This window comes from Leptodactylus fuscus, chromosome 4 (assembly GCF_031893055.1).
Source record: "Leptodactylus fuscus isolate aLepFus1 chromosome 4, aLepFus1.hap2, whole genome shotgun sequence".
NCBI lineage: Eukaryota > Metazoa > Chordata > Amphibia > Anura > Leptodactylidae > Leptodactylus > Leptodactylus fuscus.
Window position 1 is genome coordinate 123,730,530 of NC_134268.1, and position 16,453 is coordinate 123,746,982.

General features: G+C 44.1%; 1 protein-coding gene across 3 annotated transcripts in view; it reads right to left on the reverse strand.

Annotated features, from left to right (window-relative positions):
* Nucleotides 1-16,453, reverse strand: part of LOC142200573 (uncharacterized) — an 81,534-nt gene that overhangs the window by 22,225 nt on the left and 42,856 nt on the right. For all 3 annotated transcript variants that reach the window (XM_075271018.1, XM_075271017.1, XM_075271019.1), the window contains one exon: nucleotides 3,786-3,819. In XM_075271018.1, the coding sequence (XP_075127119.1) occupies nucleotides 3,786-3,819 (34 nt within the window). The remainder of the gene's footprint in view (nucleotides 1-3,785; nucleotides 3,820-16,453) is intronic.

A 16,453-nucleotide genomic window follows, 5' to 3' on the forward strand; every position in this document is an offset into this window, starting at 1 on the left:
CTCTCCTTTCGTGGGAGAGGGTTTCCAAGGCAGTTTCCTTCTAAGGGAATCTATCAGAGGTATCCTGGGGGTCAAGGTAGAGGCTCCAGTCGCCATTTGCACGCGACACCGATACCTTCACCTCCCGCGGTTTCTCCAGCGGTTGGAGGTTGCCTTTCCTATTTTCTTCCCGCTTGGTGTCATGCTATTCAGGATCCTTGGGTCCTTCATTTCATTTAGACAGGTTACAAAATAAATTTGTTTCCCTTCCTCCAGACATGTTTGTGAAGGTCCTTTCAGGAGTACCTGGACAATGCGGCCCTGGAGCCAGTTTCCATGGCAGAGCAGAGGCTCGGTGTGTATTCTCCAGTCTTCCTGGTGCCAAATGCATCGGGGGGGGGGGGGGGGGGGCTGAAGGATGGTCATCGACCTCAGGTTCCTAAGTTGTTTTATCCACAGGGTCTGGTTCCGGATGGAGACAATCAGGTAAGTACTTTCCTTTCTGCAGGTTGGCGACAGGTTTGTCACCTTACATCTAAGAGACCCCTATCGTCACGCCCCAATATTTCCTCTCCACGGGAAATTTTTAAGATTAGCCGTATTTAGGAACGGAACTCTGTGCCACTTCCGGTTTTCGGCACTCCCGTTAGGCATTTCTTCGGCACCCCCATACCTTCACTGAGGGAGTAGCCCGGTCATCGCAGCCCTTCAACTCCAAGGACTGTTTATCGTCCCTTATCTGAATCACTGGCTTCTAAAAGCCCAGTCAGACGAAGTTATCTCCACCCATCTACGGTTATCGGTGGCCTTTCTTCAGGAGTTGGGCTGGCTGATAAACTGGCAAAGTCAGTGGTGGTTCCATCTACCTGCATTCAATTTCAGGGGCTTATTCTGAACTCTCTCAGGATGGAAGTCTCCCTGCCCCCTCCTTGCAAGGAGAAGTTCAGTCGGGCAGTCTGCGGTTCAGTGGGTAACCTTCGGGACCGCGATGCAAGAGCTGGACTGATGTCTGCGGCCGTAGAGACATTTCCCTGGGCCTTGTGGCACATGCGCCCTTTACAGAACGAAATCCTGAGAGTTTGGAACCACACACCTCAGGGGCTAGATAAGCAGATCCAGTTATCCATCAGAACCAATCGATCACTCGATTGCTGGTCTCATCTCAAAGACGGGATGTCCACGGTCCAGCTGGTCTGATCCCTGTTGACAACAGATGCCTCCCTCCATGAATGGGGAGCGCTAGACGAGCCGATCCGGCTATCCATCAGAACTCAATCACTCGAGTGGTGGTCTCATCTCAAAGACGGGATGTCTGCAGTCCAGCCAGTTTGCTCCCTGTTGACAACAGATGCCTCCCTCCAAGGATGGGGAGTGCATCTGGGGGAGACCCCTATGAGAGGGACCTGGAATCAACTGGAGAGAACCCAGCCTTCAAATTTGCGCAAGCTCACTGCAGTTCATGAAGCGCTACAACATTTTGCCCCTCTACTCTGCGGCAAAGCGGCGAAGGTCCGATCAGACAATAACAACAACTTTCCTTTATTTGAACAAGCAGAGAGGAACCAGATCTCTTTCCCTGCTCAGAGCAACAAACCTCATCTTTGCGTGGGCAGAAGACAATCTGACTCGCCTCAGACGGTCCACATCAAAGGTCATCTAATGAACTGGCGGATCAGCTCAGCAGAGGCCTTACGGTGTCAGGTGAATGGTCCCTCAACCAGGAGGTGTTCTTTCAACTTACCCGGATATGGGATCTCCCCAAGGTGGATCTGATGGCCACCAAATTCAATGGCCATCATACCATTTTGGCCAAAAAGGACATGGTTTCCCACCTCATTCTGATGAGTCGAGGGACATACTGGTGGCCTCCACTAATTCAGAGCCTGGTAACCCAAAGAGACCAGCTCTGCCAGGACCTGAAACGGTTCAACCTGACAGCCTGCAGGTTGACCACTCCCTATGCGGATATTGAGGATTGACTCATTGAGCGCTGTATACACAGCGATTGAGAAGGCAGGGGAGGTAATAAATCTTCCCTGTCTTCTCTCTGGGAGCTCCGGCTGAAGTTACAGCCGGCTACTAGTGAAAGTGTGTTCTGACTGGACTTACAGGTACGTCCTGTCAGAACTAGGCAACCACTTCCCGGACGTATATAGTCTATGGGTGGTCCGGAAGTGGTTAAGAAAATATATAGGTATGTTGCAATTTAGGTTTGATTTGTCCATCTTAAAACTGTAAAAATTGCTCTGGCTACTGGAGCTGCAAAATTTCCAGAGACCCTTGGCAGTGAAAGGGTTAAAGGTACATGTTGCCGCTCTGTCTACTTCATTGGGTATTTGGTTATCCCAGAATCATCTAATCTCACAATTGTTGGAACGAGCTTCTAGGCTTCGACCTTTTATTCAGATTTCTGTTCCGCAATGGGAGTTAGCTAAAGTTCTTCAGGGGCTTTGTGGTGCCCCATTTGAACCCCTTCAGGAGGTAGTCCCTGAAGTACCTAACCTATAAGGTATCTTTACTCCCAGCCATAACCTCTGCTAAGAGGGTTGGGGAGCTCCAGGCCTTAGCAACCTCTGAGCTCAGATTTTTGCCAGGATTTCTGGTGAAGGTGCCTCCCGGCATAACATAAAACCAGGTGATTTCTTTACCATCATTTTTTTTTCCCTCTCCCTCTTCCAAGGAAGAGGTGAGATCGTATACCTTAGACTTTCTAAGAGGCCTACGTGTTTATCTGAAGCATACCAAAACCTTCAGGAAGTCTGAGAGCTTACTAGTTAATTTCTCTGGACATAAAAAAGGGTCTAAAGTCTCCAAGACCACCGAATCCAGGTGGTTAAAGAAAGCAATTCTTTGCTCTTTTCATTTGCAGGGTTTAGCTGCTCCTGATGTTCTGCGTGCTCATTCAACCAGAGCAGTCGCTACTTCCTATGCCGAGAGGCATTCTTTGTCGCTGGAGCACATGTGTGCTGCTACTACCTAGAGTTCTCACCTTACATTTTGTATGTATTACCATACATTATGTATTTTATTATGTAATTGTTGACATTTATTAAGTAATTATGTAATTAGACATTACAGAATAGATTGGCGTACTTCAGAGGCTGTCGCCTTTGGGCAATCAATTTTGTCATCTGCATGCCAAGAGGTCCCACTCTATAAGGGGGTTTTCTTGCTACATCCCCATGTGTTCTGCTGATGTTTGGACGTAAGGGGAATGGAAGATTATATAAATAAACTGTTTTCCCTTAGTCTGAAACAGCAGCACAAGCTACCCTCCCGTTATATCTTCCTCTGAATGGACATATTTTGTTTAAAATAATTAACACAAGGGGGGAGGGGTCTCCCTAACCTCTAATAGGGGAAGCTTGAGTGATTAAAAGTTCCACCTGTCCTGACAGCACACAGGGGCAGGAATACCCCACGTGTTGTGCTGCAGTTTCAGACTAAGGGAAAACAGATTATCTACAGTATATAATCCTCCATTCACTGACATCCCCAGCAACTCTGACATCCTGGTGTTTGCCGGGCTTGTTGCACAGAAGAGTAATTTACCAAGAATGCTTGACCAGAGCACACAGGTCAACTCATACAGGTCAGTATAAACTGAGGTCAAACAAAGCAAACTATGGCCTATAAAAGTAATTTTGTGGAAAAAATGCTGAAATATCTGGCAAAAATCTGGTAATTCTGTTAGCAAAAAAATCCAAAACAAAAACACACACCCCACAAACACACACAAGTTAAATAAAATTATTTAGTATGCGCAATATACCATATCATACAGAAAACTGATTAAACACACTTACTCTAATCTTTCTTCTTGTTCCGCCATCCAGTTCTCTACAAAAAAAAAAAAAGATATATATTCAGCAAGATTGTTGCAGTCAAAAGTAAGAAGTATTCAATCCACATGGCACCATGTGTGGTTTCATATATATATATATATATATATATATATATATATATATATATATATATATATATATATATATATATTTTGTAGGCAGACAGTGTAAATGGTTGTAGAGGGAAGATATATCCCTTTATATCCACAGCGCCAAAGGACAATACCAGGAGTTGGTCCAGCAGTTGGTGTGCTCTACTGTGCAACAGCAAAAGACCAATCGCTTGCTGAAGGAGCAAATGCAGCTCTCCTGAAAATGGTGGCAGCACAGACAAGTGTACCTGTAGCTGCTCCTGTGTTAAATAGTATGAAAGTTACAATATTCTCTAGCACAATAAGGGTTAATACCCTACTGACATCATATACTGCTATATTTTGGGAACATGGGTGCGGTTAAAGTACACCATTGTAGAAACTTCCTTACATAGCAGCAAGATGGAAGGTAACACCCCCTCTCATGAATATAAATGAGTAAGAAATACACATGTCTAGGTCTGTCTTTGGGGAAGACCAGGAGGTCTGTCTTTGGTAAGACCAGGGTGGGTGGTCCAGGCAGATGAACATCCATGGACACCATAACCAGCCCAAGTCCACCAACCAGATGACAAGCATGAATCAAGCTGTAACGACATGATATCCAGATGATACTATACAGAAAAGGACCTATCCAACCAACTTCTACAGAAGTATCAAATGGATAAAAGGATCCGCGCTTACCAACCGTAGTTCTTGTTGCATTCGTTTATTAAAGCCTCACACACAACGCGTTTCGAAACCGGAAGCTGGTTTCTTCTTCAGGTGCACAAAGGACATAGATACTGAGAGCATAGAACATGCGCCCCCATAGTGACCTCATCATTTTACAATTGTAGCAAAAAAAACATCAAATGGACAAATGACAACCAATAAATAGTTAAGAAACAGAATAAGACTAACATTATGTCAGCAATACAATAAAAAACTACAAACATTTATGCAGTATATTGAAAATCTCTCCAGCATCCAGGCATATCTACCTGCGCATGTATTCATAAAAAGCCCGCCCTAAAGTATAATTATGCGTCATGTTAATAACCAATAAAAATATTGAGTTGAATATATTTTTATTGGTTATTAACATAAAGTGTTTTTATACATATACAATCATTTTAATGAGTGGTAAATTTCATGTATCATTATTTTATGTATTATTGTTTAATAGAGGACTAGATGTGTCTATATTTGTAGTGCTCCATAACATCTGTTTTTTTGCTTGTTATGGGTTCAGATTTATAGGAGCCGGTATGTTCCGTGCACATGCGTGTTCTGGGTCTCGGCTGCTTTGACACCGCCTTTATGAATCGCTGAGAGTCCGTCGACACACATGCACACGTGACCCCGAATTGGGTTTTTAACATGTAGTCTATGCGGTTTACTATTTCTAACTTCATCCGGTATATGGAACGCATGTGCGCTCCAAGAGTAGTTCCGGCATGTGAGACACATATGCGTCCCAAGCAATGGGCTATGACGCATAATTATACTTTAGGGCGGGCTTTTTATGAATACATGCGCAGGTAGATATGCCTGGATGCTGGAGAGATTTTCAATATACTGCATAAATGTTTGTAGTTTTTTATTGTATTGCTGACATAATGTTAGTCTTATTCTGTTTCTTAACTATTTATTGGTTGTCATTTGTCCATTTGATGTTTTTTTTGCTACAATTGTAAAATGATGAGGTCACTATGGGGGCGCATGTTCTATGCTCTCAGTATCTATGTCCTTTGTTCACCTGAAGAAGAAACCAGCTTCCGGTTTCGAAACGCGTTGTGTGTGAGGCTTTAATAAACGAATGCAACAAGAACTACGGTTGGTAAGCGCGGATCCTTTTATCCATTTGATACTTCTGTAGAAGTTGGTTGGATAGGTCCTTTTCTGTATAGTACCATGCATACGTGTTTTCACGGTTAAGATCTGCCAGCTACTAGCCATTTTGTCTATGAAGTGATATTTGAGTGCTGTGATCACTTCACAGCGCTTAAAGGTGATTATATGTTGAATAATACTTTGTGGAATCACTTTAAAAGGGTAATGCACAAGGTGCCGCGCGGTGCTCTCTCTTCTGTTTTCTTATGATATCCAGATGAAGAACTTTAACTTCTCTGAAGATGTAAGCTATATTGACATTGACTGATATTTGTGTTCTATTGGACATTTTCCCTGTTCCTGTGTTTTCCTTCAAGATATTAATAAACCCCTACACGGATTTATAACAAGCTGACTTCTTCCGATCGTGTATGAGGCCTACAACACGTGACACAAGTCTCACCCGTAATATCAGAGATATTTAACAGTGGCGAGCCAGCCAGGACGGTCGTTTTTTTTCCTGTTTTTCTTGTTCCGTTCACTTGCAATTAAGGGGGAATAGCAGAGTATTTTGCAAGTTGTATGAATTGCAAGCTTCAGGAAAACTTCAAAAAAGAACTTATACAGATGACTGTTGCACATGTGTTATGATATGGAAGCCTGTGAGGAAATACAGAAGGACCACAAGTGCCAGACGTACTGAACCGTTCTGATGACAGGGACCAACTGTTCCAAGGAAAAGCTAAAGCTTTCTACAGTGGTGAGTAAAGTTTTTACTTTTAATGTATGGAGAAATTAGAGTCAATGTATAAGAAATTAACTTTGAATTTAAGGTTGTGTCTAGTGACAATTTAGTGAGTATTTGACAAGATTTGTATACACGATGTGAACAGGCAAATTCTAAAATTGGAAATAGAATTTGTGCTAAAAAAGAGAAGCAAATATTTAGGAATATTGCTTCTTTGGTAAAGATTTTTAATAATGTGGTAACAGAGAAGAAATTATGTAATAGTAAGTCTCACCTGTAACATCAGAGATATTTAACATCCTGTCAGTGATGTCCGGGAAAAGGTACATGCCTCACTACAGAAAATGAGTGCTGAAGACAATGTGGAGGCGTACTTGACTATATTTGAACACATTGCAGACAGAAAAAATGCTGCCTAGGGAGCAGTGGGCGGAGGTACTGGTACCTGACTGGCAACCTGCAAAAGGCATATTTTGATTTAACTATACAAGATTCTAAGGACTACAGCAAGTTGAAAGCGGAGATACTTGCTTGTTTAGGAGTCAGTGTGGCAGTCCAGGTGCAGCAGTGGTCCTTTTCTCTGGAAAAACCGCCACGGTCCCAGATGTACGACCTGTTCTATCTGGTCCGAAAATGGTTACGTCCTGAGATGCTTACCTCAGAACAGATGGTGGAAAGAGTTGCAATGGATCGCTATGTAAGTGCTCTCCTTGCTCCTTTACAGCGCTGGGTTATTCGGGAAAGTCCAGACAACGCAGACAGCCTTGCTGAGTTGGTGGAGAGGTACATTACCGCTTAAAATTTTGCCTTACATCTAACTAGGGAGAAAACTCCCCTGATGACACCCAGGGCTGTCCCCCGGGCTGGTAAAAGGTGGTGTCAGCCGACCAAGGAACAGAGGCAACCCCCTGTGTACGAGAAGCTGGGAGCCAGTTCCAAAGCACAGCCTTGCCCCCTTAGTATGCTGGAGGTGTCACGCTCCTGGACATATTACTGCACACTGTCCTGCAGAGCAGGAACCTATAGACTAACCTGGGGCGACACTGCTCTATGTTTGCCCACCCAGTATGCAGCACAATAACCACTGACCTGGACAGACCCCAAAGGTGTCAGCTTACAATTAATGGCACCAAAGTCATTGCACTACTTGACTCAGGGAGTCTGGTAACTCTGGTCAGAGATGAACTGTTCCCTGTTTTGTGTGACCCAGGGCAAACCATGGGAGTCGTGTGCATACATGGGGACACAAAAAACTATCCGGTGGCCCAAGTACATATAGAGACTGTGTGTGGGAGTGTCACCCATAAAATGGGTGTGGTTAAAAACCTGCTGTATGTTATTAGGGCTGGATTTTCCTTTATTTTGGGAATTATGGGATAAGCTGTCAACTTCTGATGTAAAAATGTCTGTTGCAGATAACAGGGTGTCTTCAGGATGTGAAGAAAATGCTCAAGGGACAGATAATTTTCCTCTGGCGGTGTTGTTAGGGGATGAGGAGGAGTCCACAGATACCGTGTCAGTACTCCTAGACCTTGAAGTATCAAGAGTTAACTTTGGGACTGCACAACTACAAGATCCCACCCTAAAACCCGCCTTTGAAAATGTGACAGTCCTAAAAGGTGTACCACAGTAGCCAGGGGCTGAACTACGATATCCTTATTTTGAGGTGCAAAACAACTTGTTATACCGTGTGACAAGGGTTAATGATGAAACTCTGGAACAGCTACTCATTCATAAACCATACAGGAAAATGGTGTTGGATATGGCCCACTCACATGTATTAGGAGGTCACTTCGCGTCAGACAAGACCAGGGAACAAATTTTTCAAAGGTTTTACTGGCCAGGCTATTATAAAGAAATAGAAAACTATTGTAGGTCTTGCCCAACCCGCCAGGTAAATGCTCCTGTTGCACATTTCATGAGTCCCTTGATACCCTTGCCTGTCATTGAGGTTCCATTTGAACGGATTGCTTTGGATATTGTAGGGCCCTTGGTGAAGTCAGGCAGAGGGCATCAATACATTTTGGAGATACTGGACTATGCTCAGGTATCCAGAGGCGGTCCCTTTGAGAAAACCCACAACCAAGTGCATAGCCAAGCAGCTGTTTCATATGTGCACAAAGGTGGGAATTCCCAAGGAAATCTTGACAGACCAAGGTACACCTTTTATGTCTAAGGTGATGAAGGAACTGCGTAAGGTCTTTAAACATCAGAAAGGTGAGAACCTCTATGTATCATCCCCAAACTGACGGACTGGTAGAGAGATTCAATAAAACCCTAAAGGCAATGCTAAAAAAGGCTGTTGAAAAAAAGATGGGAAAGATTGGGATTGGGCTGTTAAAGTATTTGCTATTTTCTATTAGGGAAGTTCCTCAGGCCACTACAGAGTTCTCCCCATTTGAGTTATTATACGGTAGACATCCCCGTGGTCTCTTAGACCTTGCTAAGGAAACATGGGAATCTGAGTCCACACCATACCTCAGTGTTATTGAACATGTGGCACACATACAGGAGAGAATCTCCGAAATAATGCCAATAGTAAAAGAGCATTTACAGAAGGCGCAGGAAATGCAAACGAGTGTGTACAATTGCTCTGCCAGAGTTAGAGAGTTGAGTTCTAGGGACCAGGTCTTAAAACTTGTACCCACTGTAGAAAGCAAATTCCTGGCAAGTGGCAAGGCTCTTTTGAGATCCTGGAAAGGGTTGGAGAGGCAAATAATGTACACCAACCAGGAAACACATACAGATTTACCATGTAAATATGATCAAACCCTGGAGAGAAAGGGAGTCTTTGACCGCTCTAACCTGCCCATGTACTGTAGAGTCAGAACACCATAAAGTAAGAATAGCAGGGACTCTGTGCATCTTCCAAAAACCAGAAACAAAAGAATTCTTGCAACACAACTGAGATATTTTCTGGTTTACCACGGTGTACCACTGTTAATGAACGTGAGATCATTACAGAACCACACGTAAAAGTGAAAATTAAACCCTATAGAATACCTGAGGCCCATAGGAAGATTGTTTCAGAAGAGGTGCAGAGGATGTTGTTCCTGGGAGTAATTGTAGTGTCCAAGAGTGACTGGTGTAGTCCGATTGTACTAGTTCCCAAACCTAATGGGACTTGGCGTTTTTGTAACGATTTCAGAAAGCTTAATGAGATTTCAAAAATAGATGCCTACCCTATGCCACGGGTAGACGAGCTCATTGAAAGGTTGGGTCCAACTACCCTAGATCTGACAAAGGAGTATTGGCAGATATCACTGACTAAAGATGCCAGGGAGAATACTGCGTTTTCCACCCCTGACGGTTGTTTCCAGTATGTTAGGATGCAGTTTGGTCTGAAGGGAGCTCCTGCCACCTGCCAAATGGCAATGGACACCATCCTTGCCCCACACAAAGAATATGCGGCAGTCTATCTGGACGAAATTGTTATTTTCAGTCTAGACTGCAGCAGACATTTGAACAAGGTTCAGGCAGTTTTGGATTCACTTAAGAAGGCAGGGTTTAAAGCCAACCCAGAAAAATGTGCCATTGGCATGGAACAGGCTAGGTATTTGGGAGGGGCTTGATTAAGCCCCAAAACAATAAAGTGAACACCATACAAAGCTGGCCTCGCCCACTCACAAAAAAACAGATGAGAATTTTTTATTTTTTTCTTGGAACTATGGGGTATTACCGGCAATTTGTGCCCAATTTTGCTAGTATGACAGCACCCTTATCCGACCTCACTAAGGGAAGAAAATTGGTGATGGTACAGTGGTCACCTGAGGCAGAGAGGGCTTTCCAAAGTGTTAAAACAGCCCTTCGTAGACAACCAGTATTAACAGCGCCAGACTTTTCAAAAGAATTTTTTAAGGTAAACTGATGTCTCAGAGGTCGGCTTAGGAGCTGTATTGTCACAAGAGGTCAATGGAGAGGAATATCCAGTGATGTATTTAAGCTGGAAATTAAGTTCTGCAGAGAGGAATTATTCCATTGTGGAAAAAGAGTGCCTAGCAGTAAATGGGCCCTGGACTCTCTGAGATATTATCTCTTAGGCAGAAGATTTGGGCTTATCTCTGATCATGCCCCACTAAAGTGGATGAGTAAAACTAAGGAGAATAATGCGTGTGTGACACATTGGTTTTTGTTGTTGCAAGACTTCGACTTTATAGTTGAGCATAGACCTGGGAGGGCTCACACAAATGCGGATGCCTTGTCTAGGACTCTGTCTTTTTTCCAAAGGTGCTCAGCCCTACGGCTTTGGGCAGATGGGGAGGATATATAGGCAGGCAGTGGGAAAGGTTGTGGAGGGAAGATATATCCCATTATCCACTCCATATCCAGGTTTTGGGGTTTAATTGTAGACCTGGCCCAAAGTCCTATTCCGGGGTTTTGTAACAGCAGCAGTGGTAGCCTTAAACCTTGTCCAGACAGTTGGGTGTGGCTCACTCTCCTTCCTGCTGCTGCTGTTGAGAACTGAGGACCCAGGGTCGGACTGGCCCACCGAGGAACCAGTGAATCCCCCGGTGGGCCCCGAGCCCTGACTGAAAGGTTTCATTTTACCAATGCAGATGCATTGGTCGGGGCCCGATCGGCACTTGACCAATGCATTTGCCTCAACACACAGGGGCCCCCATTAGTTGATGTTGAAGCTATACATATCGGAGGACAGCATGTGCAGCTTCAGCGTCAGCTAATGGCCTCTTCCTTCACTTACCTGCAGTTGCTATGCTGCTTTCCTATGAGGTCTCATCCCTGCTGCCCACACTTCCTCCCTCTTTACAAAAAAAAACAAACATGTGGTAAGAAAGGCAATGCGTTTTTTGTGGCCTGTTCTCTTAAAGGATGGGAAAACCGCCTGGAAGCAGTTTAAAAAAAAAAAAAAAAAAATGCTCCACAAAAAGCATGCCAAGGTAAAAAAAAAAAAAAAAAGCGCCTCCTAATTAGGAAGCGTTTTTTTCCGGTGCCAAAATAAGCCACACGTTATTTACGTGTGAACTAAGCCTAAGGCTGAGTTCCCATGGAGTTATTTGGTCAGGAATCCACCTCAAAATCAGCCTCCCAATAGAACTCTAACCCGATAGAACTCTAACCCTCCCAATAGAACCAAATTCCTGACCAAAAACTCAGCCTTATAGTGTGATTCCCAGTATATTGAGATAATAAGGCTGAGGCCCAACAGCGAGACGCAGCTAAAAAAAAATAGTAGCGAATCTCAATGTATTTTTTCCACAGTGTTTTTTTCATTGAGCTTTTGATGCATTTTCCCCGCACTTTCTCCCAATTGCGCAGCTGAAAGTAAACGGCCATGTTTTTAGACGCGCATGCATTTTAGAGTTTGTGGCTGTTCCACATCTTTTTTTCCTGCAATGTGTGGATGAGTTAAATTTGATTAATTTCATTCACTTTGCTGGTTCTGTAAAACACAATTTTTTTTTTCTGTAGTAGCCAAAGACCTGTTTCTGCAATGTGAGGTTTCAGGTATTTATGGCCTATCCTGAGTATAGGCCATAAAAAAGTTTAACCCTGGACAACCTCTTTAATATGCCCCACACATTTTAACGTCCCCCCTGAACAGGAGGTTACCCCATTACTGCTCCACACAATATAATGGACCCATCACTATTCCCCATACATTATGGGGGACCAGTGAAGTGGCCATAAAATATTTGGCCCAGACAACCCATTAAAACAGGTTGTCTATAAACTGGAGTGATCACTGTGGTGGCCACCAGGGAGGTGTAAAAAAAAAAAAAAAAAAAAAAAAAAAAAAATTATATATATATATATATATATATATATATATATATATATATATATATATATATATATTTTTTTTTTTTTTAAAAAAGCCTTCTTACCTGTCTCCAGCACTCCAGTCCCCTACCTGTGTCTGTTCGGTCTCATGGCTTCACTTCTGGAAATCCTGTACCCAATTGGTCTCAGCAGTCACATGAGGTGCAGGACTCCCATCAAGGAGTGCCAGCACGAGACCGAATGGACACTACCAGGGGGACAATGGAGCGCCAAGGACAGATGAGTATTCTTTTTTATTTATTTGTTTTTTTATTTTACCTCCCGCCCACCACATGCGTTGCTCCAATTCCTGGACAACCACTTTAAAGGATTTATCCATCTTTCTAATATTGATGGCCTGTCTTTAGGATAGGCCATCAATATTACATCTGCGATGATACAACAGCCAGGACCTCTGCAGATCAGCTTTTCCAGGACACTTCAACTATGGGTTATGGTAACATTTCTAGGAGCCATGCTGTTCACTTGCCATACAGGCTGTAGCAGTAGGTATATGTAGTGCATATGGTATAGTGCGTGAGCAGCATGTCTCCCAACATGTTATTACCTTTAACCGCCCTGTCTCGGTACCGCTGATCTGCTGGGTCTTGGCAGTAGGCCCCTAGAAACAATTCCACTGGTGGGCCCTAAACACCCCAGTCCGACCCTGTGAGGACCCAACCACTCTGTTTTGTGTGGAGAACTACAAGTGCCAGCCTGCTGAGCTTATGGACTTTACTGCCCTGTGGCTGAAGTAAGCCGTTTGTTTTATGTTGCCTTTTGCTGACGAAAGCTATTTGTGTTGAACTTTGAGAACTGCACTCAATAAAAAGCATCAGTGTGAATTTGAAGAGCACTCTCCACGTGTTTTTACTTGCCTGATAACCAGCCCCAAGGTCCCGCAGTTACAATATATACAAACACACACACATACATACACACACACATAGCTTAAAGGGATCCTATCATTCAGATCAATTTTTTTTGTCCCCAACACGTAGGAATAGCCTTAACAAAGGCTATTCGTCTCCTACCTTTAGATGTGTTCTCAGCGCCGCCGTTCCATAGAAATCCCGGTTTTCACCGGTATGCAAAGAGTACTCTCGCACCACTGGGGGCGTCCCCAATGCTGCAGGAGAACTCTCTCCAGCGCCACCTCCATCTTCAAATTCTTCTTCCAGCGCTAGGGCTCACACTTGTGCGCCTGCGCAGTAGGCTCTGCCATCAGGTCGCAGGCAGAGCCGAGTGCACATGCCGGTGGTCATGAGCCGACTGCGCAGGCGCACAATTTGACCCATAGCGCCGGAAGATGATGATGAAGAGGCTGTTGCTGACGATGATGGAGGCGGCGCTGGAGAGTTCTCTGGCAGCATTGGGACCGCCCCCAGTGTTGTTTGAGCGCTGGAGCCTGCCCCTAGTGCTGCGAGAGAACTCATTTGCATACCGACAGAAAACTGATTTTTAACCAAACGGCGGGGGGAGGAAGACATCTAAAGCTAGGGGAAGAATAGCCTTACGGCTATTCCGACGTGTTTAAAAATATAAAGAGGACACTTAAACAACACAATGTAACTTCAAGTCAATGACAATGTGAAATCAACCTGTCCAGTTTTCAAGTGACTCAATTTCTCCTGCTGTTGAGCAAAAGGAACAGACAACAGATAAAAATGATAGGCAATAGCAAGACTACCCCCTATAAAGGAGTGGTTCTGCAGGTGGTAACCTTTTCATATTCTCATTCTTTTTGGCTCTTGTTTTGGTCACTTTTGCATTTCGTCATTGCCCTAACCCCTAGAGGTAGCATGAGGTAGTCTACAACCCACAGAAGCTCCCACAGAAGTCCAGCTCATTCTGCCTCCCTGAGATCACAGAGTCTTTTTCTTTCTCTCTTCCCCAGGAATCTCTCAAGAGAACTCTTCCTTTGGTAGGCGATTTCTCAGATGCTAGTCTTCCGGCTGGGGAGCAGTCTTTAGCACCTTGACTGTTTTGACCTGTGGTCAATGCAGAGACCTTCTACAGATCTACCTACTAGAACTGGGGACCATTTTCTCATTAGAGCTCTCCACTCCTAGGGTGTGTGGTCAGTGTCCAAAAAGCCAACTCCACCGCCGTCACCTGCTTGAACCTTCAGGGGGGCACCAGAAGCTGTGCATTCTTGTTACTAGCCTCCCGCTCTCTTCTTTGGATGGTGCTGTTGGAGGTCTTCATTCCAGATGGCAGGCTGAGCCAAGGAAAGTTTGTCCAAGGTGCGTAGTAGCTTCTCTAGAAGATCGGTCTACAGTTGTGCCCCAGTTTGGGCGATCCTGACATAGACCTCTTCACCTCCCGTCTGAACCACTAGCCCCCATAAGATCTCCTATCTGGCTTCCCTTTCTGGGAAGCCTCCCTTTCTGGCTCTCCATGAGGACAGGGTTGTCTTTCGTCCAACACCTTTTTTTGCCCCTCAGAGGCCAGATCATCCAGGAGATTTTCCTCCCTACATGTTTCCCCAGCATGATATAGCTGATTCTTAAGGGGAAATGGAGTAAAACAAAAAAGCAGCAGGTTCATCATATGATTTTCAGCACATGAGTCTGCTTCGTTTTTTGGTTTACTCCATTTCCCCTGAAGAACCAGTGATGATATTCTGGGAAAACATATAGGGAGGAGAATAGCAGTATGATATGACAGATTAGTAGTTTCTAGGTAAACTGTGTAGGCTAATAGCACAGAATGAGGATATTAGCTGTCAGGGACCGAGTGTGCCTCACTAAATGCTGAGACGGATAGATGAATTCATTTTCTTTTTCTCTATCATTCCCCTTTAATTATTACCCATAGGGGTTGGCTGTAAATACAAAATTAGTGAGTAGAATAACATGGTCTAGGCAGGCATCTCACATGTGCATTTTTGTTTTCGTCCATTATGTGTTTTTATATTTTGGTAAATAAAAGTTATTTTACTTTCATCCATTTGAGACCTATCTAACAAGTAAAATTTATATATGAGATTTAGAGGATAGTGTCATTTAGAGCCTAAATTCATCTGGGTGTATAACTGATTTCTTTGATTGTCCATTTATCTCTCTCTGACTCCTTCCGGTCGGTCAGATGCCTTGCCATTCTCCTAGAGGGCACTTGATTGGGCTTGGCTGTTTCCTAGATTTTCACCTGTTTATGGTTTCAGTCTGTTATTAGGTATCGGCGGCTGCTTCTCCGTGTGATGGCTCTACGTTGAGACTTGTAGGCAACTCCTGAGCATTTCAGCATCAGGCTTCTACCACCGAAGTCCACTAAGCTACAACCTGGGCCTCTGTTCACACCTTCTCTAGCTTCTACTAGATCTACTCTGTGGCCTTTGCCAATGCCACCTTAGGTTGTAGGTTCTGTAGCAGCTACGCGCTAGGATGCTCTCATGGCTGTATAATTCCTACCCTGTAGGACTGTTTGCCCCAATGAAAGAAGTTAGACTTACTGGTAACTGTAGGGACAGGAACTGAGAGACTTGTTAAATACACCACTCCCACCACTATTCACCAGTGTTTACCAAATTACAAAGGAAAGGTACGAAATATAAACTACAGTATGCCGTTTTACATAAACATATTTAACTAGGGAGGGTAATTAGACGCCGTCATGATGGACTACTTGGAAACAAAGTTACTGGTAAGTTTAACTCTGGTTTTCCATTACATCCACCATGACGGCTACACAAGGAGATATACCAGATTACAAACTCTAGGGCGGGATTACCACCGAAAGGACCTTACGTCCAAAGGATAAAACACTTACCGAACCCAAATCTAACCTGGAGCGTTTAGCAAAGGTCCACGAAGTAGCCCATGTGGCAGCCTCTGGGAAGCTTCCCTCTCTCAGTCCAAGAAGAGGAAGCTGCCCTAGTTGAGTAAGCTTTGATGTTCCCCGGCTCTGGTAGATTCCTTAAAAGGAAATCCTGTGGGATTGTCACCTTAATCCACTTTGCGATGGTAGTTTTGGAAGCATTATGACCCTTATTTTCTGCCCATAAATTTTAATTAGTAAATGGACGTCCTTCCTCCAGGAGGAGGTAGTTTTTAAGTAGGCGACCACTGCCCTTCTGACGTCCATAGCCTGCCACTCCCTCTCTTTTGGAGAAGAGGGATTTGAGCGAAAGGAGGGAGGACTATCACCTGCTCTCTGAGGAACTCTGACACTGCTTTCGGCATAAAATTTGG